Raw genomic sequence first — 18,636 nt, forward strand, 5'->3', positions numbered from 1 at the left:
AACAAAGCCTCCTTCTAGCATTCCTAAATTCACTTCAAGAATAACACAAAAATTCTGAATGTATTTATCTCTCATAAATGTCTACGCTCAATATCTTCAGTTGATGGGTGTATGAGTGTTTTGTCCACAACTTGTAAAAACAGTAGGAAAGGGGTTGCTCTGGCAAACTGAAGATTAAAGTGCTAACTGTAAACTTCAAGGCCCCCCCATTTCAGATCTAGCCTTCAGCCTTTGTTGCCTGGACTTACCAATCTATTCCTTCCTCTAATTTCCTCCCTATTGAGTGCATTAAAGGGAATCAAAAAAGGCCAAAAGCAAACATATATGCGACAAAATACACTGATGTTATGAAATAACAGGAAATCAAAAAGTTATTTTTAAAAAATCTGCTTCGTCTGACCGCCTTTCCAATACACAAAGATATCTATCTTGAGTAGTATAATAATAGTGAACAAACAAAAAAAACCAAAACAAAACAGGAAGTCCTAATTTGAGAGGCCACTTCTATTGGTCAACATCCTTCACTCAAATTTAGTCTCAACCAAGTCTGTGTATAAATAAATGCACATTAAGTCAAAAGGGGAATATTAACAGTATAGTCATAATGCTGAGAGCGCTCATGTATATGTTGTTTCTTTATACAAGTGTCACCTTTGCAGTAATTTAAAGCCATGCTAGTTTCTCTCCACAGCTGTTATGCTGTGCGTGAGGAAGAAGGGCTCAATCTATTGTGCACATGCAGTACAGCAGCAGAGAAACATTTCTGAGTCTGGTAGAAGTGCAGCTAGTTTGAAACTGGCAACCCTCTGGAAACCTTGTGCAGATATGACTTATAACAAATAACTAAAGCCTTATCATATAAGGGAGTCTAATAATATTTCAAGCACTAGACAATTAGAGGAATTTTCATTGAAGTGAAATAGAAACCTTTAAGTATGCTATTAAAATATACTGTAATATAGTGGGATTTGGCTGAGGTAGTGAAATGCATTCGGTCTCTCAGTGGCATACACTGAGAAAGAAGACAATCAACTATACAGCATTTTATAACAATCAAATGACAGAGAGAGAAGCTTTGTCAGTGACATACAAAGCAGGGAAAACAGGATAATTAATTTCAAGTCCCTCACTAATAGGGTTTAATAAGAGGTTTAGGCATTTAGACAGAAGCCTGATGATTCTAATTTAGGGGCAAATTCAGACAGTGATCTTAGGATTGTGAAATACCAACAAAATCACCCTGTTTTCTTTGAGCCCAATTATATACAGCAGTCATTATGCTTCATCAGCAGTTCGAAACATAAGATAACACTGTTGTAACTAACCTGAAATGAATACAACAGCAGTTAAGCTGGGAAACAGGAAAGGCCCGGGTCTTTCTCTCCGTGCTAGAGCCACATTTTTACTCCCTCTGGAAATCAACAGGAAATGCCACTTGAGATATTACTGTATCACAATAGATAGGGCCCTTCCAGTAGGCAAGAAGGAAATACTGATGCTGTTTCTGACTACAGGAAGATTAACAATGCCGTGTTAAAAAGGGGGTAGCAGGAGAAACAGAACACGGTAAAAAATTGCGACGATGTACAACTGGGGAAGTGGACGGGTGTGTGGCATGAAGAGTGAAGTAAGGTGAAGGGAAGAACAATCTGAGAAAAGCACTTGTGCCAGTTTTGGATGCCAAGAGCTATAATACCTTTTGGCAGCGCTTACAACCATGTGCCCAGCTCCAACATAGGCCTTGGGGTGCAATCTAACGCAGGCTGATAACTCAGCATCCACTGCCTCTGTAGAGCCAAGTTATTCCTTTAATTGAAAATCATCTTCCCAATACAACAGGGAAAGAGCACAGCACAGCTCATTACAGGGCGCTGAGTAAAGCCTTGCACAGGGCTTCTCAACAGAGTGGTCTTTGCAACACCTCTGCAAAGCAAACCCTCCTGCCCTTTGCACATATGCCTCAGGAGCCTTTAAACGAATAATCAATGGAAGCACTTACAGGTTGTTTTTACAGCTTATCAAGGACAGTAACATCAAAAATCACTTGTTAAACAACTGTAAGAGATCACAGGATAGCAGTTATTCCATCCACTTAGCCACACTAAAGCAAAGACAGATGAAGTAAACTGGCACAATCCACAAAGTTGTTTTGTTTTTTGCACAACAAGCTATAGCTAATTGTTTCCTGCCCTGTGTTACATCTCTTGTGAAATGTATCCTGATGATGTATAATTACCTTCAAAGATTTGGAAAACGCTCTAACTGAATCATCAAGTTTATTTTCAAACCTCTTTGGCAGCAAAAAATGTGACTTCACCTCACTGACAAGCAAATGAAACAGTGCGTCACCAGATACTAGCCACTGCATCTGGGCCCGCAAACAGAGCACAAATATGCGTGACACGCAACAGGAAATGCCTACAACCTGTTCTTCACACTGTTATTTATAATCACCGGCATGAGGCTGTGCTCTGCTAAAACAGAAGTCAGAGCTCACATCAGCATAAAATCAATACAATGGGATTTCCAATAGATAATCAGAAAATCAGAACACACTAAACAACTGCTATTAACTCCTAACATCAAAACATCAACTACTCGTACAAAAAGCATTCCTGCAGAGGAGGAATATTCAAGAGGTGACTGGTGAATGAGCAGAAACTGCAGTCCTACATTCAGCTGTAGAAAGTAGAAATGCTGTACTTTAGTTCATGCGCGCTTCCGAAAATTCTATCTGCCAAATTGCTGGAAAAGATGAGCGCAATTAACTTCCAGCATAATCCACAGAACCACCAGCTCCACCCAAGGATCGGGTTTAGTCACCCAGCAGACCACTCTGCTCTGTGGTTGCAATACTTTCTAAATGAGCAGACACAGTGTACAAGTTTATTAATATTATTATTAAACAACCAGTGCTGAACAAAGTAAACCTACTTTCCAAATTCGAAAGTGTTGACTAAAATGCTCCAGATTATTTGTAAAGCTATTTGATGTACTGTATATGTGGATACGCTATAACAGGACGTCTAAAGCTTTGTTTTAAAAAAGATCATCATTAATTATGAAATTATGAACAGCTATGCTACTACGTTATTTAAATTATAAAAAGGGAGCAATTGAAGCAAAATCCGAACACAAATTCTTGTACTATGCATTGCGTATTTAAAATAGTTTGTTCTGTTGCCACATTTTCAAAACCCTGTTTTATCCACTTTCACTATCTCACTAGTTACATGGATGTTCAAAGGTGATGGCTTCACAAATGACTAAGCATGGTTGGTTTCATGAGTAGGGGAGGTATTTATAACATCACTCCAAAAAGCTTGCAGAAGCGTGGCTGTTATTTTTTTGGTCCACACACTGTATAAAGTAGAGATAAAATACAACATTTTGAGTGTTCACACATTTTACAATTACTCGGTGTGATGGATTTGACACTCGAGTTGTCGTTTTTGTCACTAAAACTTAACACTTAAAATCCTGTTGTCCTTCTGTGTGACTGACGACAGGTTCTGATTGCACTTAGAATAAGAAGAATCACATCAATTATAGTGTATTTCTGTATTTCTGAAAAAGTCAGTAGCCTGAATATCAGAGTTCCCAGCCAGAGGTTTTCTGTGGAACACTACCTCCAGTTGGATTTCCCAATCAGATAGTTGAAGCTGCCCAAAGTATCCCAAGTTGACTGAACGTAAAGAGCAGTAAAACTGCAAAAACTTTTACTCTGTCCTGCCGCTGTTGTACATTTGTGAGTCGTAAAATAAGCCGCTGAGAAAGCGCTGACCAAGCTATGTATTAAAGTGCTGCAGCAGTGTTTTTAAGCACCAAAAAAGAAGCACTGCTCTGTTCTGCTAGGGATACCTGAATGCTCTACCTTGCTAAGAACCATTCTCCAAATTTACTTCCAGAACATTCCAACTCGCAGGTGATGCCACTCCCAGGTGTCTGGAACGTGGCGTTAGCTCCAGAAGAAAAACTTCTCCAGATCCACCTTGGTTGCTTCCACCCCCCCGCTGCCTCGTCAGCCAGACAGGAGGAGCATCTGCAGCTATAGTGAAGCACTCGGCCTATTCAACACTGAAACCTTTTCACAATTAGCAAGAGGCAGAGAAGAAACGCTAGCCCCACTAGTGAGAGCAGCAGTGGCTCCTATTATCCTTACAGCATGAACAATGCGCTACTTGTATAATCCAGCTCCGAAAAACAAGACTCTGCAAAAGGGTTATTAACGGAAATGTTATCAATGAGAGTTTCGATGATAGCTCAGACAGTGTGGGGGGCATTACATAACAGCAGCTTTTTGGATGGCTGCTGAGGAAATAAACTGGTTGGTTGTTCTTTGCTACAAAATGGCACTATTAAGCTTTCATAAAGAAAATGAAAAGAAGCCCAATGACGCACTTTCTTTGGTCAGATGAGATAAAGATAGAATTTTTCTGATCAGATGGAGTTGGTTTGAACCTAGCGTGGGCTGCCACAGCCGATGAATGGTCCTAACAAAGCACAGAGGTAGAAATGTGATGATACTGGGCTGGCTGAGTGCAAAAGGTAAGAGCACTATGGATGTTGGATAAATATACTAGCTGACATAATAATGCCCAGTCTCCGGGAGCCTGACAGAAGAGGAATATTCCAGCAAAGCACAGTCCTAAAACCAGACAACTCCCTTAGTTCAGTAAAGGACAGCTGAAGAAAAAAAAAAAAAACTGTCTTTGAAGAATGACAGAACTCCTCTCTAACTTGTATAACACTGGTATCCACCATGCAGCAGAGGTGGATGCAGTCTATCATCAAAAAATAAAGGTAAACATATAAAAAATAGACAATATAAAAGATCTGAAACTCTGTGATGAAAGGTTTATTCGGTTTTGCTGCACGTGGCTCAACACGCTCGCACGTCAAAAGCTGGCTGAAAAGTGGCCATGAACAAGAACAGGGAGACGTAGGAATAAAGAAAGATAAAACCACACGAAAAGTACAGACAGTGGCTGCGCTGGATACTTTCATTGTTTTTAACTCTCATCTGACTTCAGCACTTTGTGTGTTAAACTTTGTTCATCTTCAAAGTGCTGCAGTTGGCTGAGGAACCAAGCAAGAGAAGCCCATTGACCCGTTTCTTGCTCCAGTCTGCAAAGCTCTGTATAGACTCTGGACCAACTCGTAACCACGTTCAACTCATAAGACAGCATGAAAAGCTCGGTGCACAATAGACTGCTGCAACTGGTGTTTCCCAAAGTAGACGATGCACGACGATGTCTGTGCAATCAATGTAGTTCTTATCAATTATTGCCAAATCCGTTTTACATCACCATTCATTAAAGTTATTGCCTATCATGTTAAACGAGGTGGTCTTTGTTTTGAGTAAAATCACCTCCCTACACTAATAATCACAGTGGGAATATGTAATAAAACCACAACTATTAGAAAACCATTACAAATAAGGCAGTAAACCTCACTAAGGCTCACCATTAATGTTTTTTGTCACTTTGGTTACGAGCTACTAACATCTGCGTCTAAGGTTTTACTTCAAATACACTCAGCTGCATTTAAAATCTAGCAATTTTATTAGATTAGCGTTTCTTTCAAGCAAACTCGAGAATAAGCAGCACAATTGTTTTGTGAAAACGAGGTTTAATGTCTGGGAATAAAAAGTAGAGGAAAGAACTGGAAGTAAATGCAAGACTGTCAGCTCAGTTTGTGTTGAGTATTCTTAACATCTGACCACTCTAGCCCAGGCTTTATCCTGCCAGAATGTAGAGCTCGCAGTTGAGCCGAGGATGTGCCAGCCTACCAGTGGGTGAGCTGACACTCAATGACCTGTCTGTTTCAGAGGGTCAAGCATGGGCTAAAAGGATCAGCTCCCTGAGAGAACTCACTTGCCTGCATCTCAAAAGACAGTGTTTATCTTAAGCTTCTAAGTTAACCACATACAACATACAAGCTGTTCAAGTCTCATAAGCTAAAGCACATTCTCCACTTAACATATTTATCTTACCTAAATAACTTCCTCAGAGTGAAGTCTTCGAGTGATTACAGTGTATTGGCTTTGAGACTTGTAATCCCAGACGCTGGGATTCATTCATGGTGAAAATCACAATGCTCAGCATCTCCGATGCTATCGTGGTTATAAAAAATGTTAGCATTAATGTCAGCTGCAGTTAATATTAATGTTGCATTTGTCACCTTTAAAACGTCCCGCGGGTGGTTTTGCAGGCTTCTAATGGAGGTGTCAGGCATTGATTGTGGTTGCAAACGGGCTGGGGTTTGCAGCAAAAGAGCCTTTCTGTATGGCTGGCATTTGATGAAATGGTCTTTTGTGTGTGTGCATGTGTGCACCCGTGTGTGTGTGTGTCTGGCTAAATACTTGATAAAGCCAGAACCTCGCAGCTCAGATGCTGGCGGGCCCTGGAGGCAGTTTGAGATTTCAGTGAGTGGCAGCTCTACTCTGTGATCAACCTTTAGGGAGTTAGATGAAGTTGTCTCACTGCTGTACCTGACAACTCTGTCTCCTTTTGTTTAAAAAATGAAACAAGACGAATGAATCAAAGTGTCATTTGGCCATCGCATCATTCACCTGAATTTCACAATTTAAAGTCCTTCTCCTGGCACTGATTAAACCCCTAAAGATCTCTCGCTCTTTACCAAAATTACATATTTACAACACAATAAAATCAAATGCTCAAATGTGGATGTCAGCTAAAATAGTACACGTGCTCTATCATACTGCGTTATTACAATTTTTACTCTAAGGTTGTGCTTTACACAATAACAGAGCTCTAACACCCAGAGTAAAGTGAGCTGTCGACCATCTTTGCGGTAGAACAAAGTGATGTGAAATTGATTGTACTGCATTTGCATCCATTTCTGTAAGTATTTGATTAACCAAATGAAGCACTTTGAGGATACAGCTAGACAGACGTATATGTAAGCAGTTCGTATATCCTGAGTCAATGATCAAAAAAGCAGCATAAGAAAGACGGCAATGGTTTTCAGTATTTTAACACTGTTTCACTTTATAAAAAAGATGCTCATTGTATGTTAAGGCTTCTGTCTTGTCCACAGCACAGGCTAAGCTAAAAGTCTAACCCAGTAGCCCACAGACTGGTTGCTCAGCATGTTTTTGCGATGCCACCTGATGACAGTCCCCAGCTAACATGTCCACAATGTTCTGAAAAGCTCCATGTAGGCTCTGAATAGGACCTAGAGTATGCAAAGCCATGCCGGTCCACCTATATGCTAATTATTCTTGATCTTGTTAATGTCAGCCACTCTTGCTGATGGATTATTAAATGTGAATAATCATTAAACAAAGATTCTGTGTAAGACAAGAGTAATAAATAAGGAACACATTTAAAAATAGCACTGAAATAAGTATACATATGTATATTATATATCATATATACTCCAAATACTTCATTTCTGAAAATATTTAAAGTTAATTTAAGTTCGTCAAGAAAAAAAATAAAGGTTTCAATATGTAAAATAAAACGTGAATAATAGGATTGAATGAAAATCAATGAAAAACTGATTAGTCTTAAGAAAATGCCATTTTAAATATTAATATCTATTAAGAAACTCAAACTAAATAGTGGTATTAAAATGACCTGCCAAAGCATTTACAGTCAAAATATTTCCCATTAGCTGGTTACTAAATATCCTTGTGGAAATCCCTGACAATCCTTTGAATTGATTTCTTATACAGTTAATAACTGAGGCAAATAAATGCTTTATACATTATGTTCTATATTAATTTTAGCCAAGTGAATTTAAATGATGTAATAACAAATGTCCACATCAGTAACCTTTGTTTCAAACAGATGTGTTACACACCATTAACCATCTGTCAAGCTAGCCAAAGCAGCACAGCAGGACTCCTTTCAGACAATGCACATGCTGCTTGGCGTGTCCACAATCAATCCTAAGTGTGGTGGAGAACCTGTTTATGTAACCAAGCCGAAGGATGAATCCAGACATGTTCAGCAGCGAGCGTTTGCACGTCTTCGCTGCCTCTGAACGGTTGCCATAAAGTCAAGGCAGAGTGAAACCATAAACCATTTTCAGACATCGAATACTTCACTATTCTGGCTTAATCGGTATGTTAAAGCTTAGGCATAGGTCACTTCTCCTTTAATGATCCTTGTGGCTTTAATTGGGTCATAACCACGAAATACACGGAACAAGTAATCACGCAAAAACATGAACCATGGAAATTTGTTACATGCAATGCATGCCGTCAGAGTTTTACTACCACAGTCACTATATTATGATAGTGACTTAGACAAAAAGAGAGGTTACATCCTATATGCAATTATAGGAAACCATCTATAAACAATGAGATTTAGTAAACTGTAGCTTAAAGAAGAAAACTAGCCTAAAATCTAAAGTTTATCCATTTTCTTAACAGATTATCCATCCTAGGGCTGCGGGAGCATTTCCCAGCTGTTATGGGGCAAGAACCAGGAAAAAATCCTGGACAGGTCACCAATCCAGCACAGGGACATAACCACACACTTCTATACCCACACCTACAGCCAACTGACCATCACCAATTAACCCAACAAGACTGTCTTTTGACAAGCTTGTGAGCTGTATTTTGATGCACTGATACATAATGAACTTCAACAAAGAGCATGAAAGTCCTTTTCAGGCTCATTTAGCCAAAATCCACTTTACAGTCATTAATGAAGCATGTGACTTGTCAGAGACTCTGCCTTCATCTTCACCCTAAAGTAGTATTTTATACACATTTAATTTATACTACAACAGTAGGGCAAAAATCAAATCAAATCAATCAATTTCTATAGCACAAAATAATACAACAAAGTTGACCAAAGTCAAAGGAGCTTGCAAAGAAAAGCGTCTGGACTTCTTTAAGTTGCTTGAAGACGTTTCACCTCTCATCCGAGAAGCTTCTTCAGTTCTAAGGTCAAATGGTGGAGAGTCCCAGATATAAACCTAGTGGGAGTTTCCCCCCACAGAGGGACAAAAGGACCCCCTGATGACCCTCTAATCGCCTGAGCCAAGGTGTGAAACTGGGCGTGGGTCCCAATCAGCCAGAGTTTCGGGTATGTTCATTGTGAAACCTGGCCCCACCTTATCATGCGAATTCCTGAGGTCAGATGGCCCAGGATGTGAGTGGGCGTTAAGGCGTCTGGGAAGGGATCTCAAAACTGGATTATAGATAGCAGAGAGTTGGTGTTGTAAACCCCCGCCTCTGTTCAAAGATGGTCGCTCACAGTGGACATAGATGGCTTCTTTCACTCCTCTTTCAAACCATCTGTCCTCTCTGTCCAAAATGTGAACATTGGCATCCTCGAAAGAGTGTCCTTTATCCTTAAGATGCAGATGGACTGCTGAGTCTTGTCCTGTGGAGGTGGCTCTTCTGTGTTGTGCCATGCGCTTGTGAAGTGGCTGTTTGGTCTCTCCAATGTAGAGGTCTGAGCATTCCTCGCTGCACTGTACAGCATACACCACATTGTTAAGTTTGTGTTTTGGCGTTTTGTCTTTCGGGTGAACCAGTTTCTGTCTGAGCGTGTTGCTGGGTCTGAAACACACTGGGATGTCATGCTTGGAGAAAACTCTCCTGAGTTTCTCTGATACACCGGCTACATAGGGGATGACAATGTTGTTGCGTCTGTCCTTCTTATCCTCCCTCGCTGGTGTCTGGTCTTCTTTTCTGTGCCTCTTTGCTGACTTTAAGAACGCCCATTTAGGATAGCCGCACGTTTTGAGTGCTTCCTTTACATGTGTGTGTTCCTTCTTTTTTCCTTCAGGCTTAGAGGGAACATGTTCTGCCCGGTGGTGTAGGGTCCTAATTACTCCAAGTTTGTGTTCCAGAGGGTGATGGGAGTCAAAGAGGAGGTACTGGTCCGTGTGTGTGGGCTTCCGGTAAACTTCGATGTTGAGTTTGCCGTTCTCTTCAATGTGCACAGCACAGTCCAGGAAAGGCAAACAGTTGTCCTTTGTGTCTTCCCTGGTGAACTTGATGTTTTTATCCACAGCGTTGATGTGCGCAGTGAAGGATTCCACTTCTTGTGTCTTGATTTTGACCCAGGTGTCGTCCACATATCTGTACCAGTGGCTGGGTACTCTCCCTTTGAAAGAGCCAAGAGCCTTCCTTTCCACTTCCTCCATGTAAAGGTTGGCTACAATAGGTGACACGGGGGAGCCCATGGCACAGCCATGTTTTTGTCTGTAGAAGCCTTCGTTGTACTTGAAATATGTAGTGGTGAGGCAGAGGTCTAACAGTGTGCAGATCTGATCAGGTGTGAAGTTGGTCCTGTCCTCCAAGGAGCTGTCTTCTTGTAGTCGTTTTCTGACAGTCTCCACGGCCTCCGTGGTGGGTATGCAAGTGAAAAGAGAGACTACATCAAAGGACACCATGGTTTCATCTGGATCCAGGGTAAGTTTCTGGACCTTGTCGGTGAAGTCGGTGGATGGTAGCAAGGTGTTTAGCAATCTTGTAAGTGGCTGAGTTTATGTTACTGACTATGGGTCTGAGTGGGACAGCTTCCTTGTGGATCTTAGGAAGTCCATAGATGCAGGGTATGGCATCCCCTGGGTAAAGGCGGTGATATGTAAGGTGGTCAATAATTTCACAGTTTCACACCTTGGCTCAGGCGATTAGAGGATCATCAGGGGGTCCTTTTGTCCTTCTGTGGGGGGTTACTCCCACTAGGTTTATATCTGGGACTCTCCACCATTTGACCTTAGAACTGAAGAAGCTTCTCGGATGAGAGGTGAAACGTCTTCAAGCAACTTAAAGAAGTCCAGACGCTTTTCTTTGCAAGCTCCTTTGACTACGATGACCTGGATGACTGAGAACCTTCACAGACAAAGTTGACCAAAGTGCTTCACAGTTGGTCAGAGCAATAGCATAAGACAGAATAAAAAAGAAACAGTTAAAAGGAGGGCAGGAAACAATATGACAATTGTTTGAAACCAAAAAAAACATAAGCTAAATGAAAGATGATCAGTGATTATGCTCTTCCAGCAACTTAATGTCTTTTGCACTCTCCGACATGCATGAAAAGTTATTCAAACTCTTTGACACTTAAATGTTAGTTAGACTTAGTTAATCCAGGATTCTAATCACTTGTGGAGACCGTGAGCATGGAGCCTGTCTGAACGACACGTGTAGTTGCTGTATTACCAGTGGAATGCACTAGTGCCTGTGCAGACAAGACACTACGGAAAAAAGGTGATGTAAATGCACAGGGAAGTCTGTGTGAAGCCTCACTGAAACTCTAACACAGGAGTAACTTTTGAGGAAATGTGACCAGGGCACCCATATATGAAAGGAACGCAATTTTCCTAAGTGTTTACATAGATACAAATACAGATAGGCCATTTAAATGTGATGTTCCACAAATGTAACTTTCCTATCACCAATGGCATTCAAAATTTTCAGCAACCATGGGTGTGTTCATACATTTAGCTAAAGGAAGTTTGTTTTTATCTTACTGAAAACGGACATATCTACCAATGTTTATGAAACACTTTCCGATGACTACAGCTCTAAGCTAGACGTCTTTGCGTCCTTGGATAACAAAGTAACATTTGACAAACAGGTATATGTAACAGGCATCGTGATGATTTGTGAGGATCTGTTTTCTCCAGAGGTTCCAGAACAAGTCAATACAGTTTGAACCACACTGGCAAATGGCAATATGACAGGATGCTGATGATTTCTGACTCATCACATTCATACACTCGTTTCATTTTCACCACAGGAACTCCAAGACTTGCAGGAAAGTTCAAACGTGTTAATCAGTACAAATAGAAGTTGAAAAACGTTTTTAATTTGAAAAAATTCAGATGTGTGTAAATCCAAGGTTAACGTTACCCAACCTCACTTTTTCTCCTCCGCTCAACTGGGCCGTCCCAAAGACAGCAACACTTAAAACAAGACGTCGAAGCGCTCTAGCTTTGTCTCGCTGGTGAGCCAAGATGGAATAGCGTGGAACCACTTAGCTATGCACTGATTGAATAGGCCAGCTGTCATTTGTCTTATCCACCATCTCACAGCAAGCCACTGGGGGCTGTACTATTAGAACTGCCTCACCAGGCAGCATGAGCCATAGTTAATATATAATTCCCTTTCAGAATGAACAATAGCAAAGTCGTACTGACCTCCAAAGAGAAACCAAGAGGATGATGGGCAAAGATTTGGCTATGTAACATCATCTAATTAATACTAAGGAAATATAGAGTCAATGAACAATACACCTTCTTTTTTTTTTTGGGGGGGGGGGGGGGGGGGTCCAAAAAGCTTCACATACTACAAAAAGCCAAATAACAGAAACCTACTGGGAGAAACGCTTTACCTAAACCAGATATGAATCATCAGTGTGATCTAACTGGCAGCCTCAAGCTTTGCGGACATCCAGGTAGAGTTGGCTCGCAGAAAGAGGAAGATGTTCTGTTTACAGATCTGTAGGGCAGCTCAATAAATGCAGTACAGCTGTATTAAATGGGGAGAAAAACTTCAGCAGGATGAAGTCCCAGGTGGAGGCTGTATTCTGCATTCCGCATGCAGACGAAAACAAATAATCCGAAAGCACGATGCACAAACTCATAAAATTGGAATTAATGGTGTTAGCTTAGTATTCAGTCTCCAGGTGACTGCTCGAGAGAGTTAGTTGCACACTCCTCAGAGTCAGCACAAATAAAAAAAAAAACAAAAAAAAAAAAACACTTGTTAGCATACAACCCAACACACACACGCAGACACATTGGTCATGCTGCCAAATGGATAGGTGAGACATAAAGAAGGCATCACACTGCCAAATGAACTTCTACGGTTCAATGTATAGATGGTTTACCACAAAGAACTTTCCTCTTTAGAAAAGGTGAGAACGACGTTTCTTAAATGGAATGTAAATGACTGCAACGGCTAAAAACAGGAGGATTTTTTTATATATATTTCACACCAAATAGCCGCAGCGAGGGCTACGCAAGCAGAGTAAAATATGAGAAGTGAATTTTAAAACATATGGTTGCTATTCATGAAGCAACCCAAACTAGCCTTTAATTGAGGCCATATTTGTCCTACTGCTTGCATGACAATTCGTACACAACGACTGCATCTCTATTTTCTGCCACAAGCGTGTTACTTGTCACTAACCTATTCTAAATAAAAGCAATCTAAGGCTGTCAATCTTCCACGAAACAGTTCAGCTATACCAGTCATACCCCCCACCAGAGCTTAAATTTAGAACTCGGCGGCTTATGTGTCCACTTGTCCTTTTCTGTAAGCGTGCAATCTAACCTGCAGGAATCAGCACTTCCTTTTCCACCAAACCTACAGCTGAGTAATTGCAGTTCACATGCATTTGTTTCTGCTTCGTTTTCTGAACTGCTCTTAAGTTAGATTAAGAGTTAATTTACAAAAAGAGAAGCATCAACACGTGGAAAACATTTCTCAGGAAAGCGCATGCTTTCATACACCATTTGCGCTGAATTCTCAAAAGTGATGTGTGAATCCAGTAAATAGTCCTCCATAGTGTTCCCTGGTTAACTTTCTAGAACCGCAACCCTCTGAAGTCTCTCTTAAGGAACAGAAACATCCACGATGAAACAGAATTAATGAGACAACCCTTGAAATTAGCATCAAAAAGTATTTCCGGTTAATTCATCACAGAAATGGGAGACAGCTAAACAACCTTTCCCTAGGGCCATGTTAAATCATTTTCGAGATGCCACCAGAATAACTAGGCTTCAGAACTCCTCATCCCTTTAATTTATGCTGGGCTGGTTGGCATTTGACAAGGAAAGCACTGTGTACTGAAAATTAGCTCAGGGTCAAATGAGATATAAATGTAAGTGATTGACCTTTCTCCTCTTTTAAGTATGAGCATGGGTCAAAACGTAACTCTACTACTTCTTTTTATTTCACTCCATCATAAAAAAAAACCAACCCAAAACAAAACACAAAACTAGTCTAATCAGCTGAGTGACGTCTAGGCAAGTTTGCAGCATTCTGCAAATGCCGCTGAAGCTGAAAACATTGTTTAAAGAAGGAAGTTAATCTAATGCCTCGGGGCAATCGTTATCTTTACAAGAAACAGAAAAAGCTATGTACTCTGCTGCCTGTAGTGAGACAGGGGGAATTCTAGAGGCGTTATTAACATAAAGCCAAGGTGCTTACACACAGTACAACCAGGTCCAATCAAAAAGGAGTTTTGCCCCAAATTATGTCCATATACAAGTGGAGAAAAGATTTAAGACTAGAAACACAGTTATACTCTGCAATAGCCTTGAGCCTCTGGTCATTTTTTTTTTTTTAGACTTTTCATTTTTAAGTGGTCTTGAGCAACAAGGTTTTTCTTTGGACATTAGCTGCTTTTTAACACACTTTCAGTCCAGTCCTTACATCTGACCATTGTCAGAGGATTTCTTTCTTTCTTTTTTGTCTTTAAACCGCTTAACAGTGACCTGTGAATCATTCAAGCATAAAAAAAACTAATTCAAGGGATGAACCAGTGTTGTGTCTGCACATAACAGACAAAAGAACCAATCTTAAACAGTATCTTTAGGCAATTTGTCAAAAGCAACACATAATTTGCTCCAGTTTTTTTTCGGTTGAATCTATGAACAATGTTGAAGATAATACATTATGACAGGCAGGTATTCCCCAAGAGCTATTAGTCTACGTTGTGTGGAGTGTCCTTAAAACATCTGAGGAAACTGGACGAGGGGAGAATAAGAAAACACTGGTGGTTTTGTCCTTTTCATAGAATCCGTTTGATTATGAAGGCTATCAGATTTTGATCCACTATAGCTTCATTTTTCATTCTTCAACGTCTTGCTAATGCAGGAAAAGCATGCCTGGATAGAAAAAACACAACATGCACACTGGCAGTGATGGATTGGCCTCCCCAAAGCCAGAATGTCAACATTATTGCAGCATGGGGGTCATCTGTATATGTATATGTATATCATCCCTAGTGTTTCCATGGATGCACTATGTTTGCACTATTGTAAAATGTTATATTTTACAATATGTGAAGTTACGACTTCTGCTTAGCAAGATGCGATTTGCACAGCATTACTGAAGCTTCTGACACCTAATTCTTTCATAGAAAAGTTTTTTTTCGTCACTGTTCTTTGTGATAATGACCTGTAGTGTTGGCATTTATTACCATGAGATCAGAGAATTATGGTAGAATTAAGGTAGAATTATGGTAACTGTAGCAGAGATGAGAGCAGAAACTGCTCTGAACACAGGTTGAAGCACAGCTGAAGATGAGGTTGCTCTGCTGCATGCTGAGATGGATGCAATGGAGTCAAAGAATAAAACTTAAAAGGATAAACTCCTTCACTCTGAGGCCACTAACCTTGCCACAGGAAATTGAGCCACACCTCCCTTTTTTATTTCCAGATGGGTCCATTAGTCAACTGAAGGTCAGGTGACGAGAAATCAAAGTTTTGTTTGGCAGGTTAGTACAATGTGAATACTCAAAAGAAAGAAATCACAGGAACTGAAGGCACTCAGTCATAAACATACATTATGGCTTACAAAGCTGCTACCTGCTCACTATATTAGTTACATATGTTTAGCAGGAACTCTTAAGTGCACAATCCTTTTAAGAGGACATGTTAGTGCCCTCAAACAGTAACCTGGAACCTCTGCAAGCAAACATTCACCTTATTAACAAGAGATCAGCTGTATAATTCGAACCACATAAAGGTGTAGTCTAACTTTATCTTGGTAAATTAACATTTTAAAGACTCACTTTTGAATTTTCTGTAATGTAATGTCTTAACAATGTTACCTATAAAGAGTCCACTTTATCTAAATGATAAAAAGACATCAAAAGTTAGTGTTTGCAGTATATAAATCATTTTCATGTATATTCATGAAGAATGATTCACCTTTCTGCTAATGGTCTTAATATCCCGAGCATTAGATTTGTTGTACAATCATTTTTTCAGTTTTTAAAAACACCTTCACATCCAGTTTGGTGTGGGTGTAGCTGCTGCTGCTGCTGACAGACTCTGGAGGAACAAGCACATTGAAATATGCCACTTCAGATGTGTTCACACTATAAGCCTCAACCCTAACGCAAATCATCTGTTCCCCTTTGTTGACAATAACAATGGACCAATCCTGTAAAGCTACTGATGTAGCATTTTTTTCATCACCAAAGTAACACTTGTTACCAAGAAGACGATAAGAGCGTGCTGCCCAAACAACTGACCAGCTGATCCTGAGACTAGAGCCATACTGCTATAAAATTTAAGAAACCCACACATTATCATTACCCAACACGGATATATTACTAATATATTACTAAGTTTTACATGCAACAAAAACGGCTGGTTTACTAGAAAGCTCCTCTGGTTTTGTTCCAGGTTTGAAGTGCTTCGCTTTCCACGCAGTGAAGCATAACGATGAGCAGAAAGCTATGCAATATGACACCGAAAAACAAAAACAAATGAGAAAAACAAAGATTTATTTTGTTTCTGGTTATTATTGACACAAATCTAACATGGCTTTATACAAAGACTTGCTTGCATAAATACTGTAACGTGAATCGACCAGTATGAGGACAAAAACATGCGTAATCACTGCTATGCTCTATGCAAGAAGACAGTGCCATTCATTATTAATGCTTTTGTGGGAAGACAAAAGGAGACACTTTTCCCACATACACAAACAAAGCAGTGAGACCATTATGAGAGTAGTAAATGGTGTGAGAGAAAAAAAAAGTTTTGCTGAAACAGAAATAGGTCCTCAGTGAGCGCTGCTAGCATAAGGTGTCTCACCGACTGCTCATTAGTGCTACTTGGTCAACACATAAAGTATTAAAAGTGCAATGGCTGTGCACCCAACCAATACTGTGCAGCAGTGAGGTGGCAGCTGCTTCTCTTTTTACTAATGACTCATCCACTCTTGCATTCACTGAACCCTGAGAGAATTTTCTCCATGGCTTTTGAAGAATCTCAACTTTCAAGAACCGTTGCATATTTGTGACTAAACAGACAAGCATTAGCATCAGAACTGTAAACTTGTCACACTTCAAACGGACCAAAAAAATAGTGCTTTCACGTAACTGGCTGAACTCATCCATCAGTCAGCTTCAGTAACCCTCATACAGCTGCAAGCCCTCAGTCCCACTAATGGACATAGCCAAAAGTAATTCAGTATGTTGTGGGACATTAAAAATAACAAACTGGGGCACTGGTTTGGCTCACTGGGCAAGCCCAGGCAGCCCAAATGCAAGGCCCAGGTTCAAAATCGCCCCCAAGGACATTTACAACGCAACTTCCCCCTGGTTTTCTTCCAGCTTCCCCATCTTCTCTCCACTGTCCTTACAAATAAAGGCTAAAATGAAAGATTTCTAAAGAAAAAATCTGTCCTGTGGCACAATGAGCAACTTTAATCCATCAAAACTCAACAAGTCATGCAACTCTTTTCTTATATTCTGTGCATTACAGATTTCATCTTACCTCAACTTCCTCATGGTGGTTTTTTATTTTTATTGTTCCCTGTTCCATCCCACAGTCAAGTGGAATTACCAAAGAAATTTCAAAGCACTTCTTTTTTTATATTGCACACCTGGATAGGTATTATTCAAATGTATCTAAAGCCAAAAAGTAAACATGTGAAAAGATGTGGTTTGTGCCATTAGTGTCATTTTTAAAGGCTGCATATTAGTGCCTAAAGCATGGTAAACCTGGTAAACAAAGACAAAAAACATATCAGTAATATAATTCTAACATCTCCTGGATGTATCTGATCAAGCCTTTTTCCTACAGGAAAACATAGCAAACGCAGCCCTTGTAGCAGTTTCCCTTTAAAGCTAAGTTTTTCTTCATATCATTCATAGTTACAGTTACTTTTTGCGACGAGGTTCGATACTGTTGAGTAAATCCCCCCTAAAGGAGATGGTGGAAGCTAAACGGCACAATGCTCTTCAGCCAGGTTTCAAACTCTTAGATGAGCTGACAATAAGCAACTAACAGCGAAGGCTTTCCCTGGTACAGAAGACGAAAACACAAAAGCAAGCATCAAACTTCACAGTTACAAGTCCAGCGTAGCCTGAAACTAGCTAGTTAGTTTGTAGCGGAGGCCCCATAACACAGGAAACACCGCCGTACTAGGCGCGCCTCTAACAATTCCCAATCCACACACACGCGCACACACACAGTCCTCTTCCTCACAAAAGACAGACAATCCTTGTTTTGCATTTCATGCAAACCAGCTGGCACATTCCCCACTCGTAATATTTGCATTCCACTAGCTTTTGGCAAATTTGACCACGAGATCCCGCGTACAACCCCACGGATGGGAAAAACTCAGCCGTTCGCTTTCTAATCACAAATCTTCCCTAACTTGTTCAATCTGAGAGCAGAGAGCTAGGGCGAGCTAGCGATGGAGCATGCAAGTTTTCTTACGTACCAACTCCATACTTTTCCTTTTTAGTGGGCACCCAGCGAGACATTCTCAGTGTCGAGGCTTCCTCGAGTTGTCGCTCTGCCTGTTAAAAAAGGTCCAGACGTGACCTCTTGTTATTAATGTAGACTTCTTTTTTTCAGTTTTCTCTGAGCTTTGGGGAGATACTCCGAGCAGCCATTTTCCACCAGTGACAGGACGCTCCGCAAGGGGGAGGAAGGGAACACAACTTTTTC

The 18,636-nt window shown here is 40.4% G+C and overlaps 1 protein-coding gene across 2 annotated transcripts in view; it reads right to left on the reverse strand.

The window, feature by feature from the left end:
* dock1 (dedicator of cytokinesis 1) overlaps positions 1-18,602 on the reverse strand; it is a 198,034-nt gene extending 179,432 nt beyond the window's left edge. The window contains exon 1 of one of the 2 annotated variants that reach the window (XM_082543129.1): positions 18,407-18,602. In XM_082543129.1, coding sequence (XP_082399255.1) covers positions 18,407-18,449 — 43 coding nt within the window. In that variant the 5' untranslated portion in view covers positions 18,450-18,602. The remainder of the gene's footprint in view (positions 1-18,406) is intronic. The other variant, XM_082543130.1, reaches the window with a different exon arrangement.
* Positions 18,603-18,636: the final 34 nt, after the last annotated feature.

The sequence above is a fragment of the Aulonocara stuartgranti genome (genome assembly GCF_965226115.1).
Source record: "Aulonocara stuartgranti genome assembly, chromosome: 8".
NCBI lineage: Eukaryota > Metazoa > Chordata > Actinopteri > Cichliformes > Cichlidae > Aulonocara > Aulonocara stuartgranti.